The sequence below is a fragment of the Euleptes europaea genome, chromosome 4 (assembly GCF_029931775.1).
Source record: "Euleptes europaea isolate rEulEur1 chromosome 4, rEulEur1.hap1, whole genome shotgun sequence".
Taxonomy (NCBI): domain Eukaryota; kingdom Metazoa; phylum Chordata; class Lepidosauria; order Squamata; family Sphaerodactylidae; genus Euleptes; species Euleptes europaea.
In genome coordinates, this window is record NC_079315.1 from 89,417,411 (window position 1) to 89,434,972 (window position 17,562).

The following is a 17,562-nucleotide window of genomic DNA, read 5'->3' on the forward strand; positions in this document are numbered from 1 at the left end:
CAAGCCTTGAAAGACTGCTTTAATGGATATCCATGCTTGCAAATAAACCTCTTTTCATCTTGAACCAGTTCTATAGAAAAAGGAAGTATTTCCTTAGAGTCCACTTTATTTCTGTTGAAGAATAATTCCTCAGGGATTCTTCCTCTTTTAGGTGGAAATAGGCTGGTCTGTTTAAGGTAATTGGGCAACCACCACTAGTTAGGAACCCAAGATCCTGACCTACTTTTATATCTTTGGATATGCTTCACTGGATACAGATTACCTACCTCCAGCACAAGAATTTAAATCAGTGGCTGAATGAGTAATAAAAGCTTCAGCACTCAATATAATGAAGTGCTTGAGAAGGTCACAACATAGGATGTTTTGGCCTGGATGTGTGTGTTAAGTGCCGTCAAGTCGCTTCCGACTCATGGCGACCCTATGAATGAAAGTCCTCCAAAATGTCCTATCTTTGACAGCCTTGCTCAGATCTTGCAAATTGAAGGCTGTGGCTTCCTTTATTGAGTCAATCCATCTCTTGTTGGGTCTTCCTCTTTTCCTGCTGCCCTCTACTTTTCCTAACATGACGGTCTTTTCCAGTGACTCTTGTCGTCTCATGACGTGACCAAAATACGACAGCCTCAGTTTAGTCATTTTAGCTTCTAGGGTCAGTTCAGGCTTGATTTGATCTATAACCCACTGATTTGTTTTTTTGGCAGTCCACGGAATCCGTAACACTCTCCTCCAACACCACATTTCAAAGGAATCTATTTTCTTCCTATCAGCTTTCTTCACTGTCCAGCTTTCACACCCATACATAGTAATAGGGAATATGATGGCATGAATTAATCTAGTCTTGGTGGCCAGAGTCACATCCTTACACTTCAAAATATTTTCTAGCTCCTTCATGGCTGCCCTTCCCAGTCTCAATCTCCTTCTAATTTCTTGGCTGCAGTCTCCCTTTTGGTTGATGGTGGAGCCAAGGAATAGAAAGTCTTGAACAATTTCAATTTCCTCATTGTCAACCTTAAAGTTGTGTAATTCTCCTGTAGTCATTACTTTTGTTTTCTTGATGTTCAGCTGTAGTCCTGCTTTGGCACTTTCTCTTTTAACTTTCAGCAATAGTTGTTTCAAATCTTCACTATTTTCTGCCAATAATGTAGTGTCATCAGCATATCTCAAATTATTAATGTTCCTCCCTCCAATTTTCACTCCACCTTCATCTAAATCTAATCCAGCTTTCCTAATTATATGTTCTGCATATAGATTGAAGAGATAGGGAGATAAAATACAACCTTGTCTGACACCTTTGCCAATTGGAAACCATTCCGTTTCTCCATATTCTGTTCTAACTGAGGCCTCTTGTCCAGAGTACAGGTTGCGCATCAAAACGATCAGATGTTGTGGCACACCCATTTCCTTTAAAACCAGCCATAGCTTTTCATGATCCACACAGTCAAAAGCTTTGCTGTAATCTATGAAACACAAGCTGATTTTCTTCTGAAATTCTCTCGTACACTCCAGTAACCAGCGTATATTTGCAATATGATCTCTAGTGCCTCTTCCTTTTCTGAAACCAGCTTGAACATCAGGCATTTCTCGTTCCATATATGGTAGCAGCCTTTGCTGTAAGATTTTGAGCATCACTTTACTTGCATGAGAAATTAATGCAATGGTCCGATAGTTGTTGCAATCTTTGATGTCTCCTTTCTTGGGAATTGGAATGTAAATGGATTGTTTCCAGTCTGTGGGCCATTGTTTTGTTTTCCATATCTGTTGGCATATTCTTGTCAAGATTTTGATGGACTCCGTTTCTGTGGCTTGGAATAGCTCTATTGATATCCCATCTGCTCCTGGTGATTTGTTTCTCCCGATTGCTCTCAATGCAGCTTTCACTTCACTTTCTAAAACTGTAGGTTCTTCTTCAAAAGATTCTTCTTGGAAAGAATCTTTTATCCTTTCATCTCTTCTGTATAGTTCTTCAGTGTATTGTTCCCACCTTTTCTTTATTTTGTCCTGTTCAGTTAATGTATTTCCATGCTGATCTTTCAGCATGCCTAACCGTGCTTTAAATTTCCCTTTGATTTCTTGGATCTTGTGGAACAGATCTCTTGTTCTTCCTTTTTTGTTGTTCTCTTCTATTTCTTTACACTGGCTATTATAATAGGTCTCTTTGTCTCTACGTGCTAGTCGCTGGAACGTTGCACTTAGACTTTTGATTCTATTTCTGTCACCTTCTACTTTTGCTTCTCGTCTATCTCTGGCAATTTTAAGAGTTTCCTCAGACATCCATCGAGGTTTTTCTTTTCTTTTGGCTACAGGAATAGTCTTTGCACATTCTTCCTTGATAATATCTCTAGTTTCCACCCATAGTTCTTCAGGTTTACATTCACTTGAACTTAGTAATGCAAATCTGTTCCTTACATGGTCTTTAAACTCTTCCGGAATATTGCTTAGATTGTATTTTGGTGCTATGAATGTTTTGGTGTTTTTCTTAAGCTTTATCTTTATTTTTGATATTAGCAATTCATGATCTGTACCGCAGTCGGCTCCTGGTCTTGTTTTGGCCGAGAGAATAGAGCTTCTCCATCTTCTGCTTCCAATTATATAATCTATTTGATTTCTATACTGGCCGTCTGGTGATGTCCATGTATACAATCGTCTATTTGGTTGCCTGAAACATGTGTTTGCAATGAACAGATAGTTGTCTTCACAGAATTCTACAAGGCGTTCTCCTGCTTCATTCCGTGCTCCTAGCCCAAATCTGCCAACAACATTTGATTCTGCTTTGTTTCCTACTTTTGCGTTCCAATCACCTATGATTATCAACATATCTTGTTTAGGTGTGTGATCAATTTCTTCCTGAACACTGGCATAAAAACTTTCAATTTCTTCCTCATCAGCATCTGTAGTTGGGGCATAAACTTGAAGGATGCTTATGTCGATAGGCTTTCCCTGAAGTCTGATTGATATTATTCGGTCAGACTTTCAGGCTTTCCCTGAAGTCTGATTGATATTATTCGGTCAGCCTGGATAGCCAGCTGTTATTCGTGGTTACCATCAACTCTTCCCCACAAGCCCTACCCAATTCAGAAGACTTGGGAAATAGCATGGTTGTGTCTGTTACTTGGTGCCAAGCCTTGGAGTTGCAGCAAGAGATTCTTGGTCCTTCCGAAGAGTCCTGAGCACAGCGCATTTTTCAGAGAACTCAGGAGAGTGGTGGAGAATGTGCAATTCATTTTTTTCAGGGACAGCTGATTACTAGGAAGATTAATGCCACTACTGTTCAATGGGCAACTGCACTTGTGGTCCCTTGATACAACATAAAGCCAAGGGACTTGGTAAAATGAACTTAGGTATTATATACCGGTAGTATGCTCAAAAATAATGGCTCAAGTTCAGTTCAACACCCACATATAATGAATAATGCATCAAGTATCTTCTCAAAAAAGTTGGGAAATGACATTCATTGGAAGATCTCAGGAAATTAATGGAACTGGACCTGAAAGAATGTGCTAATTTAGTATTTGCTGTCTTAAAAGAAAATTTATTTGATACAATTTAAAATGCTGCTTGGAGATCCCCAATACACAGGTGACATCCAAACCTGTTCTCACTTTAAGAAGCAGTTGCTATTATAAACGTGTATCTGGAGATGGGAATGAAGGTGAAAAAACTTAAATTCAGTCCAGCAGGACAGAGGAAACAAACTAGTAGAAATGTTTTTCCTGAATGATCAGTTTTGCGGTGCTGGGTTTTTTCTTGATGTGACCATTGCTTCTGGAATCTCAGATAATGAGTGTTACTAGGAGTGCCTTTTACCAGGTTAGGCTGATCCATTAGCTGAACCACTTCTGTATCAAAAAGACATTGGCACCATCATTTATATCTTGGTAGCTTCTAGAGTACAACAGTGTAATGTGCTTTCCATTTATGCTGCTGTATTCCTGCTTAATTTAAGTGAATTTTAATATGATGTTTTAATGTGATCATTGTTTTTTACTTGCTTATGAATGTCATTGAAAACTTAGGATTATGCCATTAATAATTCTTAACACTAGTTGACGAACTAGTCAAGCCCCACACCAGCACAGACCTAGGAGTAGTGCAGGGGCCAGAAATGGGCACCACTAAGGAGAAACATGGTTCAGTTTCCATTCTAAGCCCCCTCAGCCATGTCCCATGCTCCTTGAACCAGCATAATGCTATGCCGGTGAAAACACTGAAGTAAACACAACAACTGCTCTGCAATACAGCCGTGGCTCAGCACAGGACATCAACTAAACCTGCAGCCAATCACAGCTAGGTAAAAAGGTAAAGGTCCCCTGTGTAAGCACCGGGTTATTCCTGACTCATGGGGTGACATCACATCCTGACGTTTACTTTGCAGACTTTGTTTATGGGGTGGTTTGCCAATGCCTTCCCCAGTCATCTTCCCTTTGCCCCCAGCAAGCTGGGTACTCATTTGACCAACCTCAGAAGGATGGAAGGCTGAGTCAATTTTGAGCCAGCTACCTGAAACCAACTTCAGCTGGGATCAAACTCAGGTTGTGAGCAGAACTTGGACTGCAGTACTGCAGCTTACTACTCTGTGCCACAGGGCTCTTGAAATAACAGCTAAGTACTACATAAACTCCAGCCAGATAAACAATGCAGTATGAGGCTACATCTTTCTGGTATCATGATGGGTATACTTAGAGCATACACACACCCCAGTGTGACGGTACAACTTTGGTGATGGGCACTTTGCTCTAAACATCTTTTGCACAAACATCCAAGGAGAAAAAGGGTTATTACAGCATCTCTACACTGCTCTGCTCAGAACTCTAATTGTCAATCCACTTTAGAGAATAGACATCCAAATTGAAACTAGTGTGAGAGCTAGTGTGGTGTGGTGGTTAGAGCAGGGAATTAGGATCTGGGAGACCTAGGTTTTAATCCCCACTCTGCCATGGAAGATTGCTAGATCAGTCCTATACTCTCAGCCTTACTTACATCACAGGGGTGAAGTGACAATAAAATGGAGGAGAGGAGAATGATGTAAGCTCCTTTGGGTCCCACTGGAGAGCAACTCGAGATGTAAATGAATGAATAAAATAAACTTTTACTCCTCTTCCAACTGAGTAAGCAAGGGAGGAGGATCTCAGGCCTCAAACCTGGACTGTGGCAAATGCCCAAACCACTGTAACATGGACCTACAGTGGATGAGGGGTGGAGGCATGGGAAATGGAAGAGCACCATCTGCAGAATGCTGCAGCCCACTTGGTGTCTGCCGAATATTACTCTATTACTGTCCTTGTAGCTTTTTTGATTTAATCCAGACAGCCTACCAATAGAGGAAGGATGGACCCCATGCACAGTGCAGCATTAATCACTCAGGAGCCTATGATGTGACCAACAGATGCAGCAACCAGTGGGCGTCTACATGATCTATGTGGCTGCCATTTCTAGCTTGAATTCTTCACTGTTGCAATCTATTTAACAGGCAATTGTTTAACCAGCATGGCCAAGCAGTGATTAGAACAGCTCCCACTTTCTGGTACAAAACAGTCAAACTAGACTGAAATAAATACAATCCAAATACAAAAATTTAAAAAGACATACTAAAAAACACAATTAAAAACCTTCTGCCAGAAGTCAAAATCTAAGTGATAAGATAAATATAATCAAAAAGGAAAATCCAGTGATGCTGCTCAAAACCCAATATCTGCCACCACAGCAAAATCCAAATCTTCCACAATCAAAACAACCACCCTCAATCTCTTACTAGTTTTCAATACCTATGGTTTTCAGGACACGCAGATATTAAATAGCATTGAAGACAAAGAGCTAACCATTGTGAAATCCACATGTCCAAGGTCAGGGAAAAGAGTTACAATCTCTTAGCACTATCTTCTGGACTCTGCCCTCCAGGAAGGATTGGAACCACTATTTTGGAGGTCATCAGCTACTACAATGAACACAGTTTCAGGGCCATAACCAGGCTGGAAAACAAACTGACAGGGATCTAGAAACCGGGCTAAAAAACTCAGGTCCAAGAAATGTTTGTCAGGTGGTCTCAAGTGGATGGGAAACACTCTCTTTCAAAGATACATTACCTTCCCAACCCAATCAACCCCACGTCAGCCATCTGGATGTAATAAACAAAGTACAAAGATCAAACAAACAAGCCATGAGTAAGCCTCATATCACCTTTGCCTCTGGATGCAAAAGAGGAAACAGGGGAACTACAAAAAGGAGAGGGAATGTTCAGACGAACAACTAAGAAAACTCCAAACTAGACTGGATTAGAATTACTTTGGCTGTTTTTGCAAAGTCACAGTGGACAACCAAAAGGTAGCCTGCCAGCCATCCACAAGAGAAAATCCTTGTTCTGGTGAAGCTGCTTATGCATGACCCAAGTTTTAAAAAATTGAGATGCTTTGAGAGAACTTTTTGACTTTGGCTTAGAAAAGATGAGCTGGAGAAGGCAAAGGGCTCCTGAAAACGATGCCTTGAAAGGGACTGCATTAATTAATCCCTGCTTGTTCCTTATCCTACTTATTTTATTTTTAATAACATCTCAGAAAGGATGCATTGCTCTGAGCCCTTTTCATTCTTTTGCTTGGAGAGTTAATTCATGTTGAAATTCTCCCCCTTTTCAGGGGGACAAAAGACTGGCTAGTTCAGGTAACTGGGCAGCTAACAGTAGACAGCCTTAAGTCATGAGAACTCCCCCAAAACGACGTCTGTGACAAATTAATTCTGAACCTTACACCCATCCCTTCTGCTTCATTGCCATAAACTCCTGAGCATAGCAAGGAACTAATGATTCAATCACTTCTAGGTGCCTCCCGCTGGAGCAAGTCAATCACCTGAATCTCCTTAGTATAGTAAACAGACTTTCCCTAGCAGGTGAGAGCACCTAAAAGCAATCATGTCAAGCCAACTGAATCATCTTTGTACTGCAGAGAAGATCAGAGTTTTGACAGGACTACCATAAATGCAAACGGATAACAAAATTTAAGCAATCTGCGTGCTTAACTCTAGGTCACCAGTTTTCTGAGTTACCAAGAAAAACACATCAAAGCAATTTTAAACTTAATGATTTTGAATGTTAAAAGTAATCATGTGATCCAAGTGAGACCAAGACTGGCTTAACACTTGTTTGCCAATCAGATCCTACATATATTGTGTCTATAGCGCATCTGTTAGTAACTGGGAAAAATGCAAAGCAAATGAGTTTTTGGACACTTAAAACTCTGAAGTGAAAAAGTTAAAAAATAGATAGATTGCCTTTTGATGGCTGTTCCTACTCAGACAATTGATCTCAATCTATATGCACTTTTGAATTAGTCCCTAGGTTGTTATTTTACCACTGAAATATGTAGCTTATCATAAATTTACATGTACTCACATTTTTCTTTACTACAGTTATGTAAAAACTCCCCATCAGAGCGTGTTGTGGGAAAGTCATCTTCATCATCTTCTACCACTACAAGAGAGAGAGAGAGATTTTTTGAAGCATCTAGTTGAAAATCACAAGAACAATGGGGTGGATGGGGGGTGGGGTGAAGACACCTTTAATGCCTCAATAACATCTGAAAGAAAGGTCAGCCAGCCAGTCTTCCTGCTCTTAGTGGAGATTTTTTAAAAAGCTGCTTTCCTAAATGGAAATAGGCTTCATGCAGCAAAACAAGATGGACACTTTCTCATATGTTAAAATGCACATCGCTTTTTAACATGTTTATGTGCGAAAGGAGAAGTAGAAACCCAAACATAGGAGGTAGCATGGCCATAGTACTTGGGGATTGCTTGAATACATTAGTTCAGCAGAGCAGTTACAGGGATCTTTAATCATATGCTCTAGTGCTTTATTCATTTCAGATGAGTCACTCCATGACTTCAGACACGTAAGAAATGTTACGCCTTTGGATTCTCAGGAGAAGGGAAAGCAATCTTTGGCTGACCTCATCACTACATTTACAAATTTACTGTAAGTATGTAACACATACATACATGGCTGCCCAGTAACAGTAAAAGCAAACAGTGAAATTTCCTTCCTGCTTAACTGTGTATTTTAATATTTCTGCTGCTAAGGCTAATTCTATTCATATCTTCTTGGAACCAAGCCTCACCATATTCTGTGGGATTTCTTTCCTAATAAATATGCATAGGACCAGACTGAAATAGCTTTGGATTTCTTATTTTAATATCATGGATGCATTGGTTCTTTGTTTCTACAAGTGCCTTTTTTTCAAGGTGAGCTCGCATAGCAACAGTGGGCTTGCATTAGGTTACTGTACAAATATAGTATACCAGGTCCAAGCATACATATGCTGTGATAAAAGGTCAGCTCTTCAATGCTTCTGTACTTTCAAGAATAAATACATGTGTGATTAATCTAAAATATTTAAGGTCACCTTTCTCCTGTTAGGACACAAGGTGGGTAATTTATGGTATCAGATGTAAAAAGAGTCTGAAAAGAGCAAAGGAGTCAATAGTAAGTGAGCCAGAGACTCGAGAATTTTCTCAACATGACATTGGGCTGGATCTAACCATTTTTTTAAAAAAAATCTCATTCCCATCTATACTGCAGCCAATGTCCCATGTGACTACTTTACTTATTTATTAGACTTATAACCCGCCCTCCCCAGCAAGCTAGCTCAGGGCTGGTAACATCATTTAAAAAATAAAACAATATACAATATAAGTATACAGTAAAATCCATAATAAAACCATCAACAAAATTCTAAAAACCTAACATGGTGGCACACAAGTCTAAAAGCTGTAGGGGACCGTACGAGTGGCAACCCTTTGATATTTGTTCTTCCCACTAAGGGGAAAAGGGGGGGAAGCCAGTAGATGGTATAAATAATATGAGCAAATATAGGCGGCTGTCCTCAATTGCAGGCCTGGTGGAAAAGCTCTGTCTTGCAGGCCCTGCGGAAAACTTTCAGATCCTGCAGGGCCCTGATGTTACCAGGCAGAGCATTCCACCAGGCCGTTGCCAGGGCCAAAAAAGCCCTGGCTCTTGTCGAGGACAGCCGCACGCTCTTAGGGCCAGGGACCATCAGTAAATTTTCATCAGACGATCTTAATGTCCTTCGGGGGGTATACCAGGAGAGGCGGTCCCGAAGATACGAGGGTCCCAGACCGTGTAAGGCTTTAAAGGTCAAAATCAGCACCTTGAACCTGATCCGATACTCCAGTTGGAGCTAGTGCAGATGGTAAAGCACTGGCTTTATATGCTCTCGAGGCAAGGCTCCCATCAGGAGTCTCGCTGCCGCATTCTGAACCAGCTGGAGCCATCGGGTCAGTCTCAAAGGCAGCCCTACATAGAGCGAGTTACAGTAATCCAGCCTAGAGGTGACCGTCGCATGGATCACCATGGCTAGGTCAGGGCGGGAGAGGTAAGGCACCAGCTGCCGGGCCCGGCAGAGATGGTAAAAGGCCGCCTTGACCACAGCGGCAACCTGGGCCTCCTTAGATAGGGAGGCATCCAGGATCACACCCAGACTCTTGATGGCAGGTGCAGATGTTAGTTGCACGCCGTCAAGAGTCAGGAGCCGGCACCCCAAACCCAAGCTGCCCTGGCCGAGCCACAGGACCTCTGTCTTTGCTGGATTCAACTTCAGCCGACTTTGCCTCAACCATCCAGTCACGGCCTCCATGCCCCCAGCCAGTGTGTCCGGGGCAGAGTCTGGGTGGCCATCCATCTGTAGATAAAGATGGGTGTCATCAGTACGCTGACTAGCCCGAAACTCCGAACCAGCTGGGCAAGGGGGCGCATATAGATATTGAACATAGGGGAGAGAATCGCTGTACATGATGCTCAGCATTGCCTTCTTTAGTGGTCAAAGGGGAGCAACTCCTCCCTTTGTCAGGAGCAAAAATCTGAATGAATCCATCCCATTATCTGACTGCTAAGAAGATTCCCAACTAGAGACTGAAAGCATCCTTCAGTGAAATCCTTTTGAATTCAGGTCACTGAATCATAGAGTTGGAAGGGGTCATACAGGTCATCTAGTCCAACCCCAATGATATACCTTTATCTCTCTGAAGTTCATCCTTGGAGACAGCATCTGCACAGGCATCAAAGTATTTCTGTAATGTATCAACTTGTCTGCACAAGATATCTCTGAAGGTTTCCATTTCAGCAAGCTTCTCACGCAAGCTGTGACCCTTCTGCAAATTCACGCGTTAAAATAAAATATTGAACATGTATTACTAAGTTAACTCAAGAATAAAAGTACACATTGACCGTAGCATACACACATTACCATGGTAGAACAGTTTTCTGGTTATTATGCATTACACCATTTGATCCTGTAGACCCGCTGAAAACATTTTTTAAGCAGCCCTTGACAAGTTTTCTTTGAATCGAAGATCCAGCACAGAAAGTTTAGGAGCCAGACTCATAACAAATTCAATAAAACCTTGGTCACCTGGCTCCTCCCCCTCAGCTACCATATACCTGACTTTTTCAGAGCATATGCTTGCCCCAGTTGGCCAGACATGATGCCTTGGGTCACTGCTAGGCTGCTGATAGCCCCTGCTGCTAGCCAACATAATTCTCAGGTGCCTTCTTCCCCTCAGCCCGGCTCAAACCATCAACAACCAGCTCTGCCAGAGGGCTCTGGGGCAGCTGACCTGCTTGCTTGCCTTTTATATAGGACAACTTTTTGGCTTCAGGGGAAAGGAGAAGGATCCTGCCAGATGTTGCAGCTGTTCCCATGACATTCCAAATGGAATGGTTGCTGTGGATTCTTCTGGGAAGGGGTTAGGACAGAGCAATAAATACTTCAGTAACTGGCACATCTGATTAACTAGCAACCCTCCATTCCCCGTGAGTGCCAGAAAATACTGCATAGTAAAAGTGCTTTTATCAGTCCTTGCAATTAACTTTAATGTTACCTCTATATATTATAATGAACTGGAATTGACTTTGCAAACAAAATATTTCATGTTTTATACCATCCTTCAACTGATACAGGTAATAAAAAAACCTAGATAACATTCATATACTGCTTTTCCTAAAATAAGATTTTCTCTCTCTTTTTCGAACTGTTACTTTTTGCCACCAAGATACTGTTGATCATGCTATATTTGAGCAGGCAGTGGCCCCTGATTGGATGCCACATTCACTTATTCTGTATTCAGTTATGTTTTGCATAGGATTTAGCCACCTACAGCTATCTCTGCACTGGCCTTGCTTTGTTAAAATTTATCTCTGTATTTGGGTGAGCACTTCATGCTTCTGAAGACTGCGTCTCAATACATTTGATCAGATGCCTAAAGGTTTTTTGTGGTTTTCTGTTGGAACAACTGAGTATGGGTTTCTCACTGTTAAGTGCCACAGAAACTGGTAGACAAATCTACTGCTGTATCTTCTATTTTTCAGAAGGCAAAAAAATGGAAAATTGGGTACAGAATCAGCTCGATTGTTTCTAGGAAACTGAAGGAGTAATTAATTATAAAAGCAAGTGTGTAAGCATGGTAAAAATGATTTTTTTTGTAATGAGAAAAGATACTTTAAAGAATAGATAAATAACCCAGCGAGCTTCAATAACCCACCTATGGACTTTCCCAAGAGTTCAGGAAAGGCGCTGTCTTGTTTCAGAATCAAGTACTGTTAGTTAATTCAGCCACGGGTATGATTTTTTTCACCTTTCTCCACTTGTTGAAATTAGCAAAGACCTGGGCATTCATTATAGTTCATGTAGGGTCTAAGGCTGTAACCCTAAACACACACACTAGGGAGGAGCCTCATTAAGCTCAACACTTACTTCTGAGTATATATGCTCAGGATCCCCCTGAAATGAGATTTTCTTCTCTCTCTATGATAGTCCACCTGCAGAGAGGCCCCCACCATCAAGGCCCATGTATACACCCAGGGCTTGGCATGGCAAAAGGCTGGCAGGGCTGGAGCCACACGTGCCAGCAAGCCTGGAGATCAACTGGTGAGCAGAAGTGAGCTTGATGCTGCCGGCGCCAAGTGCACAGGCTGGAAAACGTGGGGTTGCACATGTCTGGTGGGGCAGTTATGGCCAGAGGAAGAGAGACCTAGCTAAGCAGTGGCTGGCTGTGAGGACAGGGGTGAAGAGGAAAGGGAGCAAGGAGGTAGAGGGAGGAGGAGGTGGTGATTCAAGAAAGGGCATGGAACTGGGAATATCTAAGAGAAATGGGGGGCATGGTGGAGCTCCAGGTACCACAAGCAAATTTCAAGGAGCAATGGAAACTGCCTTTGTAAAGAGTTTTTTTTTTAAATCATTATGATCAGGCTACAAACAAATCTCAGGTAAGATACAGTATTTGAGTGTGATCAATGATGCTAGAGCTGCTTAAGTACTGACATATGGAATATAATTAGCTTTTGATTTTGAGTCAAAATATTACAGATCCTAGACTATATAACTAATATGCATGTTTCATTTTAATTTACAAACTGAGATATTCAAAGCAGTATATATAAACTTTTGTTTTCTACCTGAACATCCATATTGCTTATTAAACTCATAAATTCAGAGGGATTGCCCAATGTGATCCCCCCACTGTGTAAAGGTAAAGGTCCCCTCTGCAAGCACCGGGTCTGTTACAGGCTTTGACATATTAGAGCACATGAACTATGGAATTAGTGTAGTACATATGCAGAAATATTCAATGTAAAACCAAGCTACACGTATGAACTACAAACTATACAGCAGAGGATTAAATTTCCTTTTAAAAGGAAAGAAAGCCTGGATATTCTTGGCCAGAGGCTTATGTTTCTGAATTACTCTGTCAAAGATTTCAGTGTTAGTGCAGATTTGCTCGTCGCACTTTCTGCCTTTTTCTATGACCTTTCCCAGCCTTTTCAATGGCTAGAGAGCAAAGCCTTCGCAGCACTTCCTACATTTTTTAAGTGTAGGGGCTGGGGGTGCAGGGTCCCGGGGCCTTCTCTCCTCTGTCGCCCGCACTGGCTGAGCCCAAGGAGCCTCCTCGGCCTCAGACCAGTCAGAGGGAGAGTCCGAGTCACCCTCTCCCCCTGACGTAGCCAGAGTCCCGCCGCTCTCAGCCTGCAGCAGGCACTCTGACCGCTCTCCTCCCCGGCCTCAGCTCCAATAGCCTTTATAAAGGCCAGGCTCTGCCCTTTCCTCCCCCTGCTCCGCCCCCTTGAGTCCTAATGAGGGCTCTGGGCTCCTCCCCCTTGGGAGTCTGCCTCTCCCCTGCAGCCCCGCCTCCCGGCCAGGGCCGCACTGCTCCGCCCGCGTCCCCTCCCAGCCGGTTTCTTGGGGGCGGGGAAACAATCGCCGGAGCCGGGCGGCGTGAGAACGCTGCTCCCTCGCCCGGGCCGCGCCCGCCCGCTTGTCAGCTGGGCCGCGGGGAGGCCCGCGGCCGGGGGGGCGGCCGGGCGACCGAGTCCCTCGTGGCTGCCTGCCAGGTGGACGCCGGCTCCCGCCCCTCGGCCCCTCTCTCCCTCTCTGAGGGGCCAGCCGTCTTTCCCTGCCCCTCCAGCCCCTCTGCTCCCGTCCTCCTCCCCGGCTGCTCCGTCTCCTGCTGCAGCGTCTGTGGGGGAGAAAAGAGAAGCAGGTAAGGTTTCGGCCCCTTGATTCCCCTTGGTTCCCTCCCTGGGTCTCCCTTTTCCTTGTGTACCCCTGGGACTGATAGGGTCCTGTAGTCCCAGGCGGGCTGCCACTGGGCCCGTCTCGGGACATTAAGCTACAGAGCAGTGTTCGCCGCACTTCCTGCCTTTCCAATGACTTCAAGTGCAGAAATGCTCTCCACCCATGCTGACTAATGATGTAATGTAAACAATATATTGTATTTTAAGATTTAAACATGAAGACATTATGCTAGAAATTAATGAATAGGCTCACTCTCAACGTATTTTTCTGGAGATGAATATGATGATAAAATTGATTATATAGAGTATAACAAAACTTAAAACTGACTGTTTAAGAAATAGAATGTTTAGCCTCCTGGAAGTGGAACTCCTTATATGTTAGTCTGTAGTAGAGTAACTGAGCATGTGCGGTAACATTCCTAAAACAGTGCAGAAGCGCTGTTAATCCAATGCATGGAGTTTTTTTCAAGACAGCCCCTTTTCAAGGTGATTGAAACAGTATAAATACAGGCAGGGAAAGGGCTAGAACTTCAGACCTCTAAGGGAGGCTCAGAAGATGGTGTTGGTATGTATGGCTTTACAAATATATTATTCTAGAATGTGAATTAGATACTTTGAACTAAATCAGAGTTCTTTAACTGATGTAGAACTTGCTTGCTTTACTGTATACATTGTTACTGAATTTTAAGACTTTGTAATAATTGCATACACACACACACACACACACACACACAATCCTGCTTAGTAGGTGACTAACTGAATAAGATAACATACCACTTCTCAGGAAGGGGTCAATTCTAAGAGCATAGTCACTCAAAAGGCACTGACCCGCTTCAGTCATTCCTGACCCATGGGGTGATGTCACATCCCGACGTTTCCTAGGCAGACTTTGTTTACGGGGTGGTTTGCCAGTGCCTTCCCCAGTCATCTTCCCTTTACCCCTAGCGAGCTGGGTACTCATTTTACCGACCTCGGAAGGATGGAAGGCTGAGTCAACCTTGAGCCGACTACCTGAAACCAACTTCCATTGGGATCAAACTCAGGTCGTGAGCAGAGCTTTTGACTGAGTTTGATCCCGATGGAAGTCGGTTTCAGGTAGCCGGCTCAAGGTTGACTCAGCCTTCCATCCTTCCGAGGTCAGTGAAATTAGTACCCAGCTTGCTGGGGGTAAAGGGAAGATGACTGGGGAAGGCACTGGCAAACCACCCCGTAAACAAAGTCTGCCTAGGAAACGTCGGGATGTGACATCACCCCATGGGTCAGGAATGACCCAGTGCTTGCACAGGTAGCCTTTACCTTTACCCCACTGTGTACTCTCCTAGTATTTAACAAAATACTTGGATTATTGAGCTGTTTAGTTTCTTTCCCATTTATTAAGCCCAAATTTAATCCACATACAAGTTTGCATACCACTTAAAAAAGGTACATGTAAGAAACTAACATCTGTGCCTTGGCAGCCTTGACTACTTACCAGCAGAACCCAGAGCACATGCTTCTATTATTTATTATTACACTAAATAATTTCTATGCCAGCTCAAAAGGCTGTTAAGAACACAAAACACCTGGGGTTTGTGGAGCTCTGCTGTTTTTCCTAGCAGTTGAAGACATAAGCTCTCTGTGCCCTTAACAGCAAAAAAAAAAAAAAAGACAAGTGGTACAAGGAGCTTCCACAACAGAAATTTCTAAGAAAGAGATAGGCACGGGGTCAAGAACTGTGTGTATGGCTAACTATCTTTTAAAATACTGTCTTGGGACACACACACACACACACACATAGATATACACACATACACACACACGTATAAACCGTCCAAAATTAATAATTTTTAATCTTAATCAACTGGGGGGAAACTTGGCAATTGCCGAAGTATTATTAAAATCCACCCCTGCTAAAAGAAACCTCAAATTATCCAATTCACACCTAGAGTCCCAAATAAAACGTTTTATCCATCTATCTCTTGTCACATTGAGCAGGCCACAACTGAATAGAAAATGCTGAAGGGTCTCTATTTGATCAGAACAACATTGGCACACTCCCTTAGAATATGGCACCTTGTTCAAATGACCCAATAGCTTCCCTGACGGAATGGCATTCCATCTAGCCAACATAAACAATCATTTCTAACGTGGGACTAAAAGGAAGTCAAAGTATGTTTGAAGAGATCGTGGTAGCATTAAACAACATGCTGTTGTCATGGTGCTTCTAAAATCCAGTTTTCACAAGCAGCTCAAGATTAAAGAACTGCTGATGGCCCAAGGTCTTTTAAACCATGAAAAGACATTCCTAAAATCTGAATACGCCTTTCAAACAATTTGCTCCACGAGCTCTGATAAGAATCAGCTTGCCCTCAGTGTAAGTATCCGTTCAACTCTGAGGAGAGCAAAAAATTTAACCCAGAATCTAAGAACTGTGGCCCATATCTGAGCTTCAAGAGATCTAAGGCCCAGTTCTGCATGCAGAGCAACTCTTGCAATACAGGTAGGAGCAACAGTAATTTCATGGAGAAAATAGTTCATTTTCCACAGAAATGGAACAGAGAGACTTTACTTTTTACACAGGATGGGAGAAGACTACCAAGGTCAAGTATTTGGGAATCTGGATCTCGGCAAAGAATAAAGAACTGATAATCAATAATTATTTTAAGCTATGGGAAAAGATAAAAACCGATATGATCATCTGGTCTAATAAAAAACTTTCACTCTTAGGACGTATAGCTACAGTCCAAATGAATATTTTACCAAGAATACTTTTCCTGTTCCAAAATCTACCTATAATTTCACATATCAAATACTTTAATATTTGGAGGAAAGATATTTTAAACTTCATTTGGCAAGGGAAGAAACCGAGGATTGCATATAAATACTTAGTGGACTCTAAAATTAGAGGAGGTTTTGCGTTACCAAACTTTCAATTATATGCTGAAGCGGCTGCTTTAGTATGGCTAAAAGACTGGATTAATTTATCTAATACACGACTGTTAGATTTAGAAGGATTCGACAATATAAGTGGATGGCATGGCTACTTGTGGTACAATAAAATTAAGATACAAGCATCATTTCGTAATCATATAATCAAGTCCTCCTTATTTCATGTTTGGATGAGGTACAAACATATTTTGGAACCAGTAACACCGTTATGGATCTCACCTCAAGAAATGTTAACTTTGCGCCCACTTAGACCAGACAAGTTTTTAACCTATCAAGATTTGATTGTTTGGGATGGAACAAAATATTCATTAAAAGACTTTCAACTTTTAAAAGAAGACTTGCAATGGCTCCAATATTATCAAATTAAATCTGTTTTTTTGCAAGATATGAAGAATGGATTTGTTAAGGATAGGTCAGTGTTTCACAAACTTTTGTTAGATAATAAGACTCAACTGATCTCAAAAATGTATAGTCTTCTTCTGACAATTTACTGCGAGCAGGAAATAATAAAACCAACAATGATTGACTGGGCGCAAACTGTGGGGCACAATATAGCCTTAGATAAATGGGAGAGACTATGGTCAAAGGATTTGAAAGGAATAAATGCACAATCAATTCGGGAGAATATTTATAAAATGATGTACAGATGGCACCTAACACCTAAGAAAATTGCAAGGATATATAAGGTGACTTCCCCTAAATGTTGGAAATGCAATAAAGAAATTGGTTCTTTTTATCATATGTGGTGGACTTGTGATAAAGCTAAAGACTTTCGGAACATGATTTAAAATGAAATAAGAATAATTCTTCAAAGAAATTTACCCAAAACACCGGAATTGATGCTACTCAGCATGATCCCAGATGATGTGATAATACAAAGGACATTTTTGATCTATGCTACAACAGCTGCAAGACTGCTGTATGCAGCTAAATGGAAAGGGGCAGATATTCCTGGAAAAAAAGACTGGATTATAAAAATGTTTGAACTGGTAGAAATGGCGAAACTTACAGCTACTTTAAATCAAAAGGACAGTGAGCAATTTATGGGGGAGTGGGAGGTTTGGTTGAAA

At 42.1% G+C, this 17,562-nt stretch overlaps 1 protein-coding gene across 2 annotated transcripts in view; it reads right to left on the minus strand.

Moving 5' to 3' along the window:
• The window catches only part of CERT1 (ceramide transporter 1), an 81,007-nt gene that overhangs the window by 24,310 nt on the left and 39,135 nt on the right, over positions 1-17,562 (minus strand). For both annotated transcript variants that reach the window (XM_056848413.1, XM_056848412.1), the window contains exons 5-6: positions 10,008-10,146; positions 7,376-7,453 (exon numbers count right to left, since the gene is read on the minus strand). In XM_056848413.1, coding sequence (XP_056704391.1) covers positions 7,376-7,453; positions 10,008-10,146 — 217 coding nt within the window. The remainder of the gene's footprint in view (positions 1-7,375; positions 7,454-10,007; positions 10,147-17,562) is intronic.